This window comes from Lepidochelys olivacea (genome assembly GCF_965140295.1).
Source record: "Lepidochelys olivacea isolate rLepOli2 genome assembly, chromosome: 7".
NCBI classification, from domain to species: Eukaryota; Metazoa; Chordata; order Testudines; family Cheloniidae; genus Lepidochelys; species Lepidochelys olivacea.
The window spans coordinates 13,597,970-13,617,682 of record NC_140417.1 but is presented as its reverse complement, the minus strand read 5'-3'; the positions used below and the strand labels follow the sequence as shown (position 1 = coordinate 13,617,682).

The 19,713-nt window shown below is 40.0% G+C and overlaps 1 protein-coding gene across 1 annotated transcript in view; it reads right to left on the bottom strand.

Annotated features, from left to right (window-relative positions):
• The window catches only part of LOC311523895 (contactin-6-like), a 233,856-nt gene that overhangs the window by 64,522 nt on the left and 149,621 nt on the right, over window positions 1–19,713 (bottom strand). The window contains exons 10-11 of the mRNA XM_084634421.1: window positions 5,784–5,968; window positions 3,266–3,402 (exon numbers count right to left, since the gene is read on the bottom strand). Of these exons, the coding sequence (XP_084490547.1) occupies window positions 3,266–3,402; window positions 5,784–5,968 (322 nt within the window). The remainder of the gene's footprint in view (window positions 1–3,265; window positions 3,403–5,783; window positions 5,969–19,713) is intronic.

The following is a 19,713-nucleotide window of genomic DNA, read 5'->3' as shown; positions in this document are numbered from 1 at the left end:
GGATTTGGAGAAGAGAAAAGCTCCAGTGTATAGCCAGAAACTCAGCAGGCAGGAGCAGATACAGAAGAAGAAGCTGCATTAGGGACCTTTGGACATTTATGATGTCAACAGACTGTTTCCCAGTTTTTACTTTGCACATTCTCTCCTCTCTGTTGGTTGGCTGTTTGCTTCGACCCCTCACACACCCTCTCTAACAGTCACTCATGCCCTCCTTAACAGTCACTTACCTCAGTCTCACTCCACCTGCCCATAATACTCCCTTCATTTCTCCTTCTCTCCTCTCCTCCCTTCTCTTCACCTTCCTCTCTTCAATGATTTCTCCACTTCCCTTGCTGTTTACCTAATTCCCTCCAAATAAACCTTTCCTCTTGTTTTCTTTAAATCATGGAACTAATATGATGTTTGCCAATATTCACTCTGCCTGTATGTTCTCTAGACTTTCCCTTAATGATTTAAGGATTATGATCAAGGGCTACCTTATTACAAATCATAAATATGCCACACAACCTGCAGGACACTATGCTGTGTCACTTATAGATTCATAGATACTAAGGTCAGAAGGGACCATTATGATAATCTAGTCTGACCTCCTGCACAATGCAGGCCACAGAATCTCACCCACCAACTCCTGCGACAAACCTCTCACCTATGTCTGAGCTTATTGAAGTCCTCAAATCATGGATTAAAGACTTCAAAGAGCAGAGAATCCTCCAGCAAGTGACCCGTGCTACAGAGGAAGGGAAAAACCTCCAGAGCCTCTTCTAATCTGCCCTGGGGAAAAATTCCTTCCCGACCCCAAATATGGCGATCAGCTAAACCCTGAGCATATGGGCAAGATTCACCAGCCAGATACTACAGAAAATTCTTTCCTGGGTAACTCAAATCCCACCCCATCTAACATCCCATCACAGGCCATTAGGCCTATTTACCATGAATATTTAAAGATCAATTAATTACCAAACTCATGTTATCCCATCATACCATCTCCTTCATAAACTTATCGAGTTTAATCTTAAAGTCAGATAGATCTTTTGCCCCAGCTAACACTCACATATTCCCACATAGAGAAGCAGCTGTAGAGACTAAGACAGAGAATACAGCTAGGCTAGATTACAACAGCATCACGACTGTCTTTGCAAACTTGTCTCTCTCTCACCCACAGAAGCTGGTCCAAGAAAAGATATTGCCTCACCTACCTTGTCTCTCTAATATCCTGGGAACAACACGGCTACAAAACAGCACACAACGTTATTTCTTATTGTTAGTTAAATAAACAAACTCTCCTTAAACCTGACCTCAGTCATCAGTTAAACATTTCAGGTGTCCAGCAGTTTAGATAATATTGCCTAAAACATTTAAGGCATGAGTCATGTGAAAACAACCAGATCCTCACAATCAGAATAAAATTTTGGACTTTTTTTCCATTGATAAGCACATTTAGTCCTCCAACTTTGGATCATTTACTGATATACTTAATTTGTGAAAACACATAGTTACTGTCCAACAATTTGATCCATAACTACAGTTTGGTATCCTTGTTATCAAACGGTAAAATATTAAGCATTTTAGGTAGGTAGGTCCCAAGTCAATTAGGGCTTTACATGACAGTCTTAACCTTAAACTTCACCTGGAAACCAACAGGCAGCCAGCACAGATCATCTAGTGGAGGCTGGATATGCTTAGCTTGAATTTCAGCTTTTACTAGGCCAATGTATCAACACTGTAGTGCTGCTGAAGTAAAAACAACAACGACAAAACAAATAAAGACCACACCCACACACCCACACACACACACACACGCTAGGGATAAATTTGGCCCACATTTTTGTTTCTATGCTTTAAACAATTTTTTTCTTCACTTTTCCTCAGCACACAATAAAACTGGCGCCATACTACTAACATAACTTAAAATCAAATATTTCAAGTCTTACTATCACTATCCTACAGGGACAGTAAAAGCCACACTGTAAAGTAGAATACCAGAAAGCAAGAAAGAGTACTCTCTCCAAAATGAATCAGTGAGAAAGAAACCCACAACAACAGAATATAAATTCCATCACTGAATGCAGGTCTGGAAGCAACAGATTTGTTTTATTATTATATTCTTGAGACTGGCTACACTGTCTCCATAGAATTTAGAGTGCACCACACAGCATTACAGTATGTAATAGAATCCCCAGCTGAAATACTGTATGCATCTAAAATAAAATATACATTTGTGAACTAGTCTATGCATTTCATACGTAACTTCCTAATAGATAATGCTAGTTGCAGAGATTATTCAATGTCCTCTTGTTACTACATTGATGCATAGGAAACAGTGCCACCTATTGAGTCAGCAAAAACAATTTATTCAGCATCCTGTTTTTTTCCTTCCCCTTGGAGGTCTCCCAACCACGTACTGACCCAATCCAACCTTGAAAATTTGATGAGAGCATAGCCTGGGGTTATGTAGCTGGTATATTGCTAACTAATTAACCACACACATTACTTATCCACTTTTTTCGTCAAGACTCTGGCTACAGATATCTTCTGCATAGTTAGTTCTACCTGCAGGGTGTTTGCTATCCTCTCAATGTATTTTTTTTCTTCTTCTTCTTCTTCTTCTTCTTTTTTAATAGCAGAAAATCTATGAATTTAAAAACCCTTTTAAAAAGTAATACAAGCAGTTCACTCAGAAGCTGAATCCACCCCCCCCCCCATGTTTCATCTGACTCATTTTTGAGTTATTCAGACAAAATGAAGGGTACAGCATCACATGCACACAAGCAGAAATAACGTAGAGATGACCAGCTATGTGGTCAGAAAGAAATAGTTTGTTAAACAGTGGACCTATACTATAGAATAAATCTTAGGGTGGAAAGTAGCTTTCTATGATAGTTTCAGCAAGCATAGTGCTGTGAAAGAGTGAATATTTTATTACACTCACCGTACATTCATCTGCAAACTATCCATTTAGTCCATTGAGCAATAACATTCTACATTTTGTTGCCTGAAGTATTCCATTTACAATGTACTGTAACTACGGTGAAAAATATTAGTGAGACTTTAGAGTATTTTATCCCTCTTTTATTAAAAGAATACCATTAGAAAATGGCAGGCTGTAAATAACATGTCCTTCTTCAAAGACAGACTGGATAATTCCACTTAAGAAGGGGCAACAATACTCACAAAATGATCAGGTGTTTTTGTTTTTTGTTTTTTTCTTTAGAAAAGCCAAAGTCAAACCCATCTGCTAAACAATGTAAAAAATGTTGTATCTTACCTCTGGCATAAGGGGTTGGCCATTTTTTAACCAACTGTAGGAAGGACTTGGTTTTCCACTTGCTTTACATTCCCAAAACAAGCTGTCATAGAGAGACAGATAGGCATTTTGGATTTTTTTATCCCATTCAGGGAGTGCTGTATTAACAAGACAAAAAGTGCAAAGCATTGTAAATAGAAGCTAGGCTTTTGGTTTGCTCAGTTTACAGCCTTTCACATGGACCAATATTGTCTCATTGATTCCTTGTACTCCCCGATCTGTCTGTATCCATCTGTTGTCTTTTGTCTTATGCTTGGATCATAAACTCTCTGGGTAGGGACCATCTATTTGTTCTATGTTTGTACAGCGGCTAGCACAATAGGATCCTGGAATATGACTGGGGCTCCTAAGCACTACAGGTAATAATACAGGTTAAAATAGGGGGACCAGATAGCAAGCGTGAAAAATCCAGATGGGGGTGGGGGATAATAGGAGCCCATATAAAAAAAAAGCCCCAACTATTGGGACTGTCCTTATAAAATCGGGACATCTGGTCACCCTAAGTAATAATAAATAACAAACTGCATCCTTGGGGGGGTGCACTGGGAGATATCCCTCTGTGAACTCTTCAGTGAACCAGGGGACTGTGACAGGATGATGACATCTGCTCTCCCTGGTGGGCTGATCCTGCTCCAGAGACTAGCACAGAGGAGAGCAGGCGCACAATACCTCTTATTCCTTGCTACTGTTCACCTTCTTTGAGCTGATAGGCATCCCTGAGAGGCATACACAGGGAGCCGTCACTGTGTTCTCCTGTAAGAGACTCTTTGTGCACATACCATCTCACTCTCCATTGTAAGGGCCAATCACAGTCCTACCTTAATTAACAAAGATCACTGTATTTTCAGGGGATGATCAGAACATGATACTTTGACAAAATATCCTTCAGTGTTATTCCTGATACACAGCTAGTTATTGGTTGAATCCTGACTCTGTGTCCCCAAATTGTTCATCCCTGGATGCAAACCACTCTTAGAGTCCAGTCCCTGCACTGGGAATGTGCATTTGTAATAAAAGAACAAGATGGTAAAAGGTGACCATGCTTACTGTTAATTGTGAATCATATTTATTACAGCAGTGCCGGAGGACTAACCAAGAATGGAGCCCATTGTGCTAGGCACTGTACAAACACAATGTCACAGACCGTTCCTGTCCCAAAGAACTTAGTCTAAATAGACCAGACAGATACAGGGTAGAGGGAATGGACAGAACATTCTGCAACAGTGTGGGAATTAAGCATGAGGAAGTAAATCACACAAATCATGCCAGCCTGCTTATAAAATCATGAAAAATGCTTGTGAAAATATCTATGCTATTTATATACGTTTCATGGCCTACCAACAATTATGAATGAAACTGCAAAGCACAATTAATAAGCTTGCAATCTTAATTGCATTTACTCCATTCATAATTGTATAATTAAATTTGTAGTTATTAGTCCTGGCAAGGTAATCTGCTAAATGTAATCCAACCATTTGATTCACATTCTATGAAAACAACTAGACAATGAGAACAAAACAACCCCAATCAAAGCATCACCATCAACAACAATTAAAGCAGCAGCAAACTGTTCTATTCCTGGCATAAACCTGTGCTTTGACATTAACCAGGAGATTGTTAGCCTGTCAGCTAAACCAGACTCTGTACATTAGAATGAAAGTTTCCAAAAGAAAGAAAGAAGTGTCTGCTGACATAGAGCCACCTGCAGGATCAGAGAGCTTAGTTTGGAATGATCCTTTCTCATTGTCCTGTTTTTTTTCTTTACTCTCCTTACTTTTAAATTATTTCCGGCCTATAAAGAAGAGTGCCATACTTTGCTATTTAGGGAAAGAATGTGGGTTTGTCCTGTGTACCCATGCATGAGAACAAAGGTGATAGGATGCCCCCTGATTTTCCTGTGAGGGCTACATGCATCATGGGTCATAGAATAGGAGTGGTGATTGGTTTCATAGGGCTGCTACTCTACACTTCTGTGCAGGTGGGCAAGGGGGTAGTTGGAGAATGACTCCCTTCTACAACACGTTGGTCAACACAGCTAAACTGGGATGGTAGGTGAAGGAATCTGCTACTGGTATAGATCAGAGGGTCACAGTTCCTTCCCTATGTTCATGGGACATCACAGCTACATGCTGCCCCCATGATATGGGCTGAGAGTAAATTCTCTGTCCATCCCTTAATGTTTCATGTAAATACATGAGATTTCTTTCTGCCTTATATTAACTTTCATAGCTGCAGCATGGCACAGCCCACATTTTTCAATCTGATACTAATACACAATATCTTGTACTCGCTGAAGTTTAAATTGTAATTCAGAGGTCATTTCAAACCTCCAATCCTTTTATTAATCAGCTTAACCTGAAACTGTATTCTTCACTGATATCTCCTGGCAAGGGGCTAACGGACTTCATTATCTTAGTCTTGTACAGACTATTTTGAAATGCTAACATACTCTAATGTAAAAACAATTCCATTTGCTCACCATAGATTATTAGTTGACCTCTTGCAATGTTTCTTCCTCGAATGTTTCCTGCAATACACTCATAAAAGCCTTCATCTTCCTGCTGAAAATCTGGGATTTCAAGGACTCCTTTGGATTTGTAGTGTTTGATTTTCCTTGCCAATGGGTGTCCATCACTCCTCTTCCAGCTAATACTGGGAACTGGACTAAATAATTATACTGCATTAGATGTGGGGATAGTTCAATCAATACATCAGAGAAAAGATAAAGTGTAATCCCTTAACAATAACTGCAGGGGGAAGAAGGAAGGATTTTAAATAAATTTTAAAAACACTTGCACATTTCTAAAAGTTTTATTTAAAGTGGTCTCCAAGGATGGGATTTTCAGAGGCATCCAAGCGACTTAGAAGCACAGATCCGATTGACAGGCAATTGGAAGTGTGTTCCTAAGCCCCTTAAGTGCTTTTGAAAATTCCAGCCTCAGCCAGTACTGCTTCACCCAGATCTGCTCAACTTTTAGGACCAAATCCTGCCATCTGATACCTGAGAGAGAGAGAGAGAGAGAGAGAGAGAAAGGAGATTGTGGGAGGAGAGAGCTCAGTAAGCTTGAAAGGGCAACTAATCTTCATGCAAGCATCTGAAATATTGGTTGATTTTCAGAACAAAACCAACCAATCTGCACCATTTCGGATACTCCTCGCTAATCAGAATGATGAAACTTCAGACAGGAACACAAAGGAGGAATGAAGAGCTGTAAATAAGGACATAAAAAGATGTAGTGAAGGGAGAGTACAAAAAAAAGAGAAATGAGCAAAGAACAGGAAAAGAGGATGAGTGACTGTGTCAGGAAGAAGGTAAAGAGACAAGGGAGAATATTTCCTTGTTTCGCATTTTATAGCTTTTTATCGTTTCCATTTACGTTTGGATCAATGTATTCTATATGATAAAAAATAGTCAAGTGTGAACAAGGCTATAAATGCTTCTTGAGTTTCTGGTAATATCACAGACAATACACGCTTCACCTTCATGATTTATTGTGTCACCAGAACACTTTGAAATATTAATAGTCTTGCATTTCAAGGTTGCCTTTCATGGTACTGAAAAGTAAAGTAAGCTGCTTTTCCATTGTAGAAGATCTGTTACACTGGGAACAGCTTTTTGAAGAGGCTTTGACTGAATGCTGGAGGGTTTTATTTATTTTTCTTCCCTGTGGCTAGTAATGTCATCAGAAAATATTCCGTTCTAAAATTTACAATGGCAACAAATATATTTTATGTAACTTGTTGTATACATGTTCCAAGGGACCAGTAAGTATATGTCCCGATCCTGCATGTTCATCTTCATGGGCAGATCTGTGCTCCTGCATGGAGCCTCATTGTGTATGTCTGTCCTGCTAATAAAACCTCACAACTGGCTGACTCAGGCTCACAGGGCTCAGGCTGTTTAACTGCGGTGTAGACGTTGGAGCCTGGGCTGCAGCCCAAGCTTTGCGACCCTTCCACCTCGCAGGGAGGACTCTAAAGCTTGGGCTCTGAGAGTCAGGGTCACTGACCTGTATCCACTTGTAGAGTAGAAGCTATAGTGTGTATGAGTCTGTGTCTAATTATATTGAGAGAGAGGTCAAATGTTATCTGTATGGAAATATAGTTATCTAAGTAGGAAAAAACAAATGTGCACACCACAATTTACAGTTAGAGCACCATGAAATATAATGAAAGACAAAATCATGCAAACCTCACTTGGTTTGGGTACCATTGCGAACTCAAAACTAAGACCAGATGCACTGAAAACTGCAAATGTTTTCAGCAATCTAGTCCTGGCAGAAGTTGATAAGTTGTGCAGCAGAACGACTTCTAACCTAAGCTCCTTTCTGCTATATGAAACAGAAAATTATAGCATCAAGACCAGAACTTTAGCTGAAAACCCTCTAAGAGCTATTAGAGAACTCCGTGATCTATCCAGCTCTCTTAGTATTTCATCATAACTATGCTGCTTACACAGCCAGTGTGCGTCTATACGCAATTCACTCTGGGCCTGACTGTGGCATTTAGCCACAGTCCTGAGTGTGTATATATATGATTCTAATCTGACCCCTCCAATGTAGCTAAACAAGTTACTCTAAGTGAGACTGGGGAATGGCTGAGAGCTAGCTGAAGGAGTCTTAACTGAATTAAAACTGTGGTAATGTCAGTAGCAAGGGAAGCACCTGGAGGAAGCAAGCAAGATTTTATCAGTGCCCACAATTAATGTGCTATGCCCTCTTTTGTTGTGCAGGATTGTAACCTACAGCACTTTTGGGGCCCCAAGTCTCTTCTGGATGGTCAGATAGCAGTGGCTGTAAACTGATTAATTTTATTACAAAGTTAAATGATTGCTTTTATTATTTGTGGTTCTGCAGGAGGTTATACTCTTTTTTGCTGATGAAGACCAGCTCACTGTTGTCCAGGGATCTGCTTCCATGCACTGGATTATTGCAAAACACACTACTTTTTAAACTCACGTGAAAATTGCAGTTAGTGTGCAGAAAAGGCCTGGCCCCTCATTATTGTGATCAAGATTATGAAAAAGATTAGTTGCAGTGGATCTTGCTATAGATTGACTGAAACCATTGATAACAGGCAGGAGACCATGGCAGGCTTTTAAAAATGGTATTGCATATTAAACAATAGGTGAATTGCTAAACTTTTAAAAACTGTATCTTCTGGGGTGGGGGTTAGCTGGCAAACAGATGAAGAGAAAGTAGGGACCATTGGGGGGAGGGGATAAAAGAAGACAAAAAAAAAAAGAAAAACTATTAAGTGTATTCACTCATACTTTGTTATCCAGAAATGATTATTTAAATATTTCCTACCCGATTAGTGGTTTGTTTTATCTGAGCAATCACTATTCATGAATAAGGAAAGTGTTCAGCAGACACCAAGGCCAGAGGAAGGGCACTGTGGAAAAATGCCTCTGCAGTCAATCTGTCAACTCAAAGGTTTAGCGAGGCCTGAGCTGAAGATGTCCTCCTGTTTTCCTTATCCATACCAGAGCCTTATAATTACTTCCTTGGGTATCTTTCAAGACAAAATCTCCTTTTGCCCCGCCCCGCCCCCCTTTCCTTTGTACCAACATGATTTGAAATGCATTTCTCCTCTCCTGTGAACTATTACAGGATGACAGAATTTCCATCCCACCATCAACCTCAGCCTGGTCCAGTCCACACAAGAGATCCACTTCCTGGACACTACAGTGCTAATAAACAATGGTCACATAAACACCACCCTATACCGGAAACCTACTGACCGCTATTCCTACCTACATGCCTCCAGCTTTCACCCTGACCACACCACACGATCCATTGTCTACAGCCAAGCTCTGCGATACAACCGCATTTGCTCCAACCCCTCAGACAGAGACAAACACCTACAAGAGCTCTATCAAGCATTCTTACAACTACAATACCCACCTGCGGAAGTGAAGAAACAGATTGATAGAGCCAGAAGAGTTCCCAGAAGTCACCTACTACAGGACAGGCCTAACAAAGAAAATAACAGAATGCCACTAGCCGTCACCTTCAGCCCCCAACTAAAACCCCTCCAACGCATTATTAAGGATCTACAACCTATCCTGAAGGACGACCCAACATACTCTCACAAATCTTGGGAGACAGGCCAGTCCTTGCCTACAGACAGCCCCCCAACCAGAAGCAAATACTCACCAACAACCACACAACCGCACAACAGAACCACTAACCCAGGAACCTATCCTTGCAACAAAGCCCGTTGCCAATTGTGCCCACATATCTATTCAGGGGACACCATCACAGGGCCTAATAACATCAGCCACACTATCAGAGGCTCGTTCACCTGCACATCCACCAATGTGATCTATGCCATCATTTGCCAGCAACGCCCCTCTGCCATGTACATTGGTCAAACTGGACAGTCTCTACGTAAAAGAATAAATGGACACGAATCAGATGTCAAGAATTATAACATTCATAAACCAGTCGGAGAACACTTCAATCTCTCTGGTCACGCAATTACAGACATGAAGGTTGCTATCTTAAAACAAAAAAACTTCAAATCCAGACTCCAGCGAGAAACTGCTGAATTGGAATTCATTTGCAAATTGGATACTATTAATTTAGGCTTAAATAGAGACTGGGAGTGGCTAAGTCATTATGCAAGGTAGCCTATTTCTCCTTGTTTTTTCCTACCCCCCCCCCGACGTTCTGATTAAACTTGGATTTATGCTGGAAATGGCGCGCCTTGATTATCATACACATTGTAAGGAGAATGGTCAGTTTGGATGGGCTATTACCAGCAGGAGAGTGAGTTTGTGTGGGGGGAGGGGAGGGGGCGGAGGGTGAGAAAACCTGGATTTATGCTGGAAATGGCCCAACTTGATCATCATACACATTGTAAGGAGAGTGATCACTTTAGATAAGCTATTACCAGCAGGAGAGTGGGGTGGGAGGAGGTATTGTTTCATGGTCTCTGTGTATATAATGTCTTCTGCAATTTCCACAGTATGCATCCGATGAAGTGAGCTGTAGCTCACGAAAGCTTATGCTCAAATAAATTGGTTAGTCTCTAAGGTGCCACAAGTACTCCTTTTCTTTTTGAGGATGACAGAAGTAAAACTCAGCATTTGGCTTATCAACTTTGCACTATTTACATTAGTAAATACTCAACAGTACTTTGTTCTCTCATAGTAGAGGCTTAGACCGAGCGAGTGGCCTAGTTTTAGCAAAAGAGAGAGAATTCATTTACGAGGACAGCAGTTCCAGCAGACCTTCTTCAACCCAAATTATAGGTTAAATGACTGCTGTTACAGTCTATAGTAGGATCAGTGTTTCTGTTATGGGCCTAACATACATAAATAGAATCTGCATTATCTGGGCCGTTTGAGAAGGTTTGCATTTTTCCATTGGCTTTTCTGGTAACTCATTAGCATGGACTTTCCATGTCTTCAATCACTATTTTTTGAACAAGGCAGCTTTTTATCTGGTTTCTACAGATTTAAATGACGTTACAAATCTTCCCCGCCCTAAACAATTACTTATTTTAGCCTAAGAACAATAAGGACAATTTTAAAATGCATTGCACTTCACAGACAGCAAAGTCTCGATTTTTTCTTCCAAAATAAGAAAGCACAGTATATAAATGCGTGCAGGTCTGTGAACATAAATCTATAGTTTGTCTGAAAGCTCCAGAGCACCTAGGGCCACTGGCCACAACTACTACTTTTATTCATATTCTACAGCACAGACTGCAGAGTCACGCATCCATAAGTTACTAAATTAGAAAAGAAGACAAAAAATACTTTATTTTGGAGGATAAGTCTTATCACACTGGGCCTCAATTTAAATGTGTTTGTAACACCATAATCTGCACCAATAGGAAAGTTCCATCTCATCATGAAATGAAGGCACAGATAGCCTAACAGCCAGTCGATCACACTGTACTTTCGTCGCATCTTTCATGCTGTGCATCTCTGGGCATTTCACAATAAAATTAAATTTACAGCTTAGATAATTAAAACCATGCCTGGTTAAACAAATGAGACAAAGCTGAGATTTGAAAGCTCCTATAATGTCTGCATCAAATACTGACTCACGAAAGAATTAAGTTCCAAAGGGCATAATAATTAAAGGGCTCAAGCTTCCAATCATTCCGCTTTATTACTTGGAGAGCAGCTGAGGCTTCCATTCCTCTGCAGGAGATGTTTGGTCAGAAGTGTGACAAGAATCAAGTGATCCACCTCAAGCAGTACAACAGGGAGATGGAGATGATCCCTCTGGAGTTTGTAACTGCTGATGTAATGCTAAGGATCTGTTGTCTCTAGCAGTTAGTGTGCGGAGCATCAACAAAAATATCCATTCCCTGAATCAGGAGTGTGAGCTAGAACTTGTCCAACCCATTTGTTGCACATTGGAACTCCTGCTGGCTGGTGTCTCCCTACCAGTGCCTGCTTCCTGGTCTCCACCTCTGTACTTCAGGCCCTGCATCCCTCCCAGCCCATGGTGCCCCTTCTCCTGGGTACTGCCCCACAGCAGTGCTCCCACACTCGGGGTCTTCCCCTCCCCATGGAACCCCAATCTCCTAAGCCCACCTCGCCTCAGTGACCCATTGCCAGTCTTCATCTAGCCCCTTCCCACAAGGGCAAGCTGCAGTCTGAAGTGACCACTCATCATCAGCCAGAGGGTTGGACCTGCTGCCTCTTCCTTCCCTGGCTGCCTCCCCACAGCCCTAATACCTCTTCCAGCCCTGACAGCAAGGCCTCTGCCTGGGGGTTTGCCAGGCTGGAGCTCCCTCAGCTCCTCCTGCCCTTCCCCAGCACTATGCTGTCCAAGGTATCCTTTGGTCCTTCAGACAGCCAGGTCCATCTGCCTCCAAAGCTGGAGAGAGACTGACTGCCTTCTGGCCCTGCAGCCCTTTTATAGGCCTGGCCCTGATTGTCTGCCTCCCAGCCTTTTTTGATTGGCTCTCCACCCCAGCCCTCTCCAAGTGCTGACTTTTAACCCCTTCTGAGCCAGAGGAGGGTGACTGCCCCACTACAGGAGCCTTCTAGTGATCCTCCATGTCTTCTATTTCAGAAGCCACCAGATCCTAGCAGAGTACCAGTGTGTAGAGTTAGCTAGACCTTGTACGTTTTTTATATAGTTAGTAAGCATGTTTGGAGAGTATAGACACAATGCTATCTCTGTCCAAAAACTGTGGCAAGATGATGGGGAACCCCCCATGATAAGTGTTCTGGGTTATGATTCAAAGGGCCTGAGCTATATGGTCCCCATGTATGTGCTTGTATGTTCTCTGATCCAGCAATGGCCATATACACAAGCTCCCAAAAGTATTATTCCTGATGTTAGCAGAGATAATCTATATGGGAAATGGCTATGAACAGGGTTACTGCCAGTCAGAATACAAGTGAATTTTGCATTTGCAGCATGTGTGCCTGTTTCGGGAGCCATTTTGTTTATTTTCACAAGTAAGCATGCTCCTATTCCCATTTGGCCCAGGTCAGGGTGAAAAAGCATTTCTGGAAAGGTGTCTCATTTTGGCAGTTCCCTCATTTTATCAAAAACATAAATATTAAAATGCTTTTTAAAAACTCAAAATCAAAACAAAACTGTTCTGACATTTAGTTTTGCTGAAAAAATTGAAACATTTTTGTTTCAGTTTGACCTGAAATGATTTTTTTTCCATTTGTTTTGTTCAGCCACCAAACTGAAATTAGGTGAAGGTTCCTACCTATCAAAGGAGTGAAACTCTAGAAGAGGACAAGAAAAAACTAACTTATTTTAAGACTAAGCTTGATAAGTTTATAATAGGGTTGGTATGATGGGACTAAAGACATACAGCCTATCCATGACCACTATTAGAAATATCCCCAATAGCTGGAGACGGGACAATAGAGGAGGAGGGCTCTTAGTTGCTACAGAGAATTCTTTCCCAGGTGTTTGGCAGATGGGTTTTGCCCACATGCCCAGGGTCTAACTGATGACCATATTTGGAGTTAAGAAGAAATTTTATCCCAGGTCAGATTGTCAGAGATCCTGGGTGGCTTCTGCCTTCCTTTGAAGCATGGGGTCTGGGCCATTGCAAATTTAAACTAGAGTAAATGGTGGATTCTCTGTAATGTGAAGTCTTCATGTCAAGATTTGAGGACTTCAGTAACTCAACCAGAGCTATGGGCCTACTATAGGAGTGGGTGGGTGAGGTTCTGTGTCCTGTAATGTGCAGGAGGTCAGACGAGATGATCATGATGGTTCCTTCTGGCGTTAAAGGCAATGTGTCTGAGCCTTTATTGCAGTAAACCCTTTCAAAATGAAAGTAAGAATATCTAGCACTATTGATACAGTTAATTCTAAAATGTGACCTTTAATGTCGCATGGATGTAATGTTGTTCAGTAAAATGAACACAATGCTGGAACTCAGAAGTTTAGAACTCAGTTCTGCCACTGAGTTGCTGTGTGGTCACAGGAATTTAGTCAAGTAACTCTTCTGAATTTCAGTTTCCTTCTGTGCAAAATGATGAAACTAAAACACATTTAAATGCTTCATTTGTCTTATTCTGTTCACCCTTCTAGTTAATCATAAATGTAACTGCTATTCCTCTGATGGAGATGCAAGATATTTGTGTCCCCCAACCCACCCAGTCATCCAACACTTTCAATATTAATTTATTTTCCATCTAAAAGTCAAAGGTTCCTTCATGGTCTGGGGAAGCTATACACAGAGTCTTGTTGTATTCTCCAGCATACAATTCACTGTCAGTAGATGATTCATGATTTGAAAATTACTTTTGAATGCTGCCTGCTCCAAACTTGATGGAATACTGCCTGCTCCATTCACCACTAATTATGGGATCCTTCATGCTTCTTTTATAATTTGATATTAATGTTGGTTTTTAGCTTGGAAGTACATTCCTGTCCTTCAAATATTTTGTGAACAGCTAACTTACATGCAGCTTCTCCATCTACCAGAAAACCGCCTCAACCAAGTTAATCTAATATTGATGCTCTGTCCACCTTCACGTTCTTGGCAATCAACTTGCTGATTTCTGAGATCTATTGTGACAAAAAATTGCCTTCTTCTTGGCAGCCAAAGTGCCAGTGAAGCAGAGTTCTGGAAGGATTCCACCCCCTCCTCCCCCCGCAGTATATTAATTGGTCTTTCTTCAGTCTGGTACTTCACTATTGGTTATATCTATTATAGCCTAGGGCACGAACACCTTTGTAGAAGTTGCGGGGGGGAGCCAAAGTACCCCCTCTTTCTCTGAAGGTGGCTGCTCTGGTAGTAAGCCAGCTGCCCGCTCTTCTAACAACACAGCAGCTTCTGCTGGGTGAAAGGTATAATAGCAGCACCGCCCCGCCAGAATCTATTATTCTGCTGGATGGAAAAAAATCTGCGGGGGACAAGTTGAGGGAGGGGCAAGTTCCGGCACCAGTGATTAGTCAAATAATGTAAGAGACAGAGGAAGCTAAATTTATCCTTTGACCTTCAATTTTCCAGAACCATACAACCAAAAGATAATGGGCACAACATTTATTTTCACTTATAACTAGAGATAGAAAAACAATTTTTGATACAATAAAACCTCTTTCTAGGTCTTTTGTCATTTCTAATTCTCACTGTCACCTAATGTTTTTTAATCCTGCTGTAATAAATAATAATAATCGAGACAGTTTCAGACTCCAGTTACGCTCGTTTACAAGAAGAGTAAGTCCCCGGACATCATCGGATGTACCCTGCATTTACATCAAACTAACACCAATCCATTACTATCCCACTTGTTAATGTATTATCATTCCTTGTGTATATATAATAATAAATACACCACCTTAATTATCTTGATCTAAACTATCATGACATTTTTTCCTGAATCACCACTACTAAGGAAAACAAAACCAAATCAAGACTAATGGATTTTGAAGTCATGAATTATTAAGTCCATTAATTACAATTAATGGTAAATCATTCTTTCTAGTACTGACAATTTATTATGCAGCTGTACTTATTACCTGAATTTTTTCTTTTGTTTCTTGCTTGACTGCAGGTCTTCAACAAGAGACTTTACCTCTGGAGGCAGAATAATTCTAATGATCACCCCCACCCCCAGGCTTCCCCACTAGTCCTTTAGTTTTTTAAGTCACTGGATGAATTTGATCTCTGTTATTAGTTTCTGGCAGATTTCGGAATCTGAAATTTTCTACATGGTATTGTTTTCTCACTCTCAATTATTATATATGTGGCACCCACCAGCACACTAGAGTTAAGGGTCAACATTTCAGCTATAATGTCCTTTCTATGTATTTATACCTATATTCATTTTGCCATCTGTAATAGCAGATAACGATCATTTATCATTTACAGTGCCCCAGAGTGTTACCAAAAAAATAAAAAGCCATAGCATAGAGGCTAAGGTCTTTATCTAACACCATTTTTTTGGTTATTTCTTAACAGCTTCAGTGCTAGTATTGAAAAGCTACACAGAAGAAAATGAAATTAGAAATGAAGGAGATATTTATTAGCATTTTTTAATTGGAAATGCTTGTTCTTTACTGTTATTTGCAGCACTGTGCCATAAATATTGCGGTAAAGGTAAAATGATTAATTCTTAATTGAGATGCTTCAGAATTACCTGAGGTCCCAATCATTGATATACTAATTTACATGCTATGTCCAGGGTGTAGGAAATATTGTAGTGAGGAAAAGATATATTTAAAAAGTCAATATTCTTTTAGAAAGAAATGTTAGATCACTGCATATAAGCAAAAAGGAGAAGTCTAATCATAGAATTGCCAATAAGTCAGCATCTTCATTCTTACTGCGATTTAGACTCCATTAAACTGGGGTTAATACAATGGGATGGCTAAGAACAAAAGACTCAGAAGTCAGAAAATACAAACAATGTCTACAGTTCAAACTTAACTCTGTTCTCACACTCTTATATCTTAGAGTGCACATGTGTTTTGCGAGCAGCAGTCAGTGGTGTGGTTTTATGTTCCAGAAAAGGAAAAGGTCGTGTTTCTCTAAACACTGTGCAAGTACTTTCATTTAAGGCTTTTGAAGTGCAAAAGTACAGCAGGTTGTCTATCACCAGCTTAAATGTGAAAGATCTCTGTAATACACAGCACAAAGACATTGAGAGCTGATGGCATTGGCTGACCCAAGTGGACTAATAGTATGAATATATATGAGTGGATAATGGGAATGCAGTTCTGAATCCTAAGAGAGACAATACCTCATAACAGCTGAGCTATCTAAGAGGTATATTTCAAAAAAATGTTGAGCTGATATGTTTAGACAATATGAAGTGCCAGATGCCTATACACACCTTGTGGGATTTTCAAAAGCACTGAGGCTTATCATAGAATATGAGGGTTGGAAGGGACCTCAGGAGGTCATCTAGTCCAACCCCCTGCTCAAAGCAGGGCCAATCCCCAATTTTTGCCCCAGATCCTGAAATGGCCCCCTCAAGGATTGAACTCACAACCTTAGATTGTGCAGGCCAATGTTCAAACCACTGAGCTATCCTCCCCCAAGCGCTTAGAGGTGTGTGAAGTGATTGTTTGGTTTGCTGAGAGGTCCAGAAAAAGAAATGTTCCAGGTTGACCTGTAATGAACTTTTTTTTTTTCTGCAATTACTGGCAAATGAATAAGTTGAAAAAAATCATTCCGGATTGAACTAAATATTTTGTTAGATCTGAAATGAAATGCTTTATTTTGACTTTGAGGTTTTAAAATATATATGTATTTAAATAAAAGGAAAGGAAATTTTGAAACCAAGTCATTTTGAATAGGAAAAAACAAAACATTTTCTTTATAAAATGTTGAAATAGCACATTTTGATTTTTTTTTTTAGAATTGTTTGTTTATTTATTTATTTATTTATTTATTCTGGTGGGTGAACAGGTTGGCCAATTCAGCAAATTTGACACACATTCATTAAATTTTTGGTTGACCTAAATCTGCAATTTTTGCCAAAAAAAGAGAAGAATTTGGTCAAAAAATGTTGCCCATCTTTACTTAGGTGACTAACTTCAGATGAAATCAGGGGGAGTTAGGAACCCTGATGCCTTTGAATATTCTAGTGAGCATATATTTGCATATTTACGCTCCTAACTTCCTTTAATAAATGGCCGTATGTAACCTGCTTCAGAATGATGCATATACTATCCTGTTTTCCTGCTGTTCTCGTACATGCTTGTCAACTCTGGAATGGTGTCTTTTCACATATTCACATGCTGGTAGAAATGTGGTGCATGGCTGAATTCAATTTAAAAAAATCAAGGACTGCATGAAAGAAAAGAGAGTATATCTGTACTATAGCAAATGTATAATGGAAATATTCTCCTAAAACTCCATTACACAGATTTGAACACCAAACAGCACCCATCCAATACACACTTGTTCCACTCAGTACATATTGTCAGTACGGTATCAATGATACCCGTATTTATTTATTTATTATTGTACAGTAGTCACTGGTACTTACTGAATGTACCCCAAAGATACCATACCAGTACCGATATCAGCTGTGATTACATATGTGGAGTAGCAGAAGCTGCTTTGAACAGCTATAACTTGCTCCCTGTTTCAAACACAACTCAGAGAATACCATACTGTTTAAGGGATTTAGCCTTAGCCTCACCTCCTTTTGGATAGTCAGATCATGTTAACTTTTTTTACAAAGTGCCCAGAATGTGAGCAAGCCCCATGCACCACATTATTATGCCCTTCTTGGACTCCCTGAAATAATATGGCAACATTTTTTTTAATGTATAACTTACATGCCTTTTGAGATGACTCCATGTAGCCAGTATCTCTTTCTGTTGTATGTTCACCATACATCTGATAAAACTCCTACTTAAACCTTTGAAATGTAAAGCCAACACTGACTCACCCACTCTTTCTTAAATCAAGGCTTTAAATGTGCATAACTGTAAGTATATAAAGCAAAATCACAGTCTTGCAGAGGCGGAACCAGATTTGTTGAATGTAGAAAACTAATCTGGGAGAAATTGTCATAAAAATTGTTGATTTTTTTCCTCCTATTAGTTTTGTTTGTTTGTTTTGTTAATTTATTTTATTTTTCTTCTTCTCACAGTGGTTTCTGCAGGAACATTTGATTAATTTGTCTTCTCTACAACTCAGCCTTTTAACCTCCGGAAAGCTCTAAACATTTAAAAGCTCACAACCTTAAAACAGATTGTCAAAGTGAATGAAAACTAAATAGAAGTCAACAATCTGAGGGCTTTTCTAAAGAAAATATTTACTCAGGGAACATTCTGATCTTCTTAACCTACTTTATATTTATTGCGTTAACTGACACAGATCCCTACAGGACATGTTGGAAAGGATCTTGAGTGCTCTCCTGGGATCTTTGTCTTCCTTAGACATGGAGATTAAGGGCATGTCTACACTTACCTCCGGAGCGATCGATCCAGTGGGGGTTGATTTATCGCATCCAGTGAAGATGCAATAAATTGACTGCCGAGTGCTCTCCCGTCGACTCCGGTACTCCACCAGATTGAGAAGCTTAGGCAGAATCGGCAGGGGAGCATCAGCAGTCAACCTACCACAGTGAAGACATTGCGGTAAGTAGATCTAAATACTTTGACTTCAACTAGCTGAAGTTGCATAATTTAAATCTACACCACCCTTTCCCCCGCCTAGTGTAGACCAGAACTAAAATTAGGAAAGCAAATCAACTGCAGTTTCCTGCAGTTCATAGATTTTAAGGCCAGAAAGGACCTTTAGAATATCCAGTCTGCCTTCCTGTATAACACGGGCCATAGAATTTCATCCTGTTGTCCCTTTATTGAGCTGGATAACTTGCTGTTTGATGAAAGCATATCATTATAGTGAAGTGAGCATTGATGGCTAATCTAAGAAGAGATTCACTACAGTGTTTAGCAAGTTCCCATTACAATTTTTTTTCCCAAAATGTATTTATCATAGCAGTTCCAGTCAATTCAATGCCATTTAATAAACACTGTTCTTAGAAAGACCCATGTTGTAGATGAAAGGGCCAATCATCTCTCAGAAGAACTGTACTCCCAGCAACATTTGACGTACTATGAGAAGGGGATATAACACCTTCTCCATCTCTAAGCAGTTCCAGTTTATCTGTAATTATCCTTTACAAATGTCAGTTAATTGCTTTTAATATTCAAAACAGGAACATGCTTTTTATTTGAAAACGCCAATTAATCATGCAACAGGATAGCTTAGAAACTGGCCAGATCATCAGAGGGTGTCAATTGGGACAGCACCAATTTGAATTACACCAGTTGAATTACACCAGTTGAGGATCTGGCTCACTCTATTGCTGACTGAATGTCATACTGAACAACATGTTGTGAAGTATGAGGTAGAAAGTCAAGCTACTTCAACTACTCCTTTTGGACAAGCACAATAGATTCCTATAAATACTATGCCTAGAGGATATGGTCCAG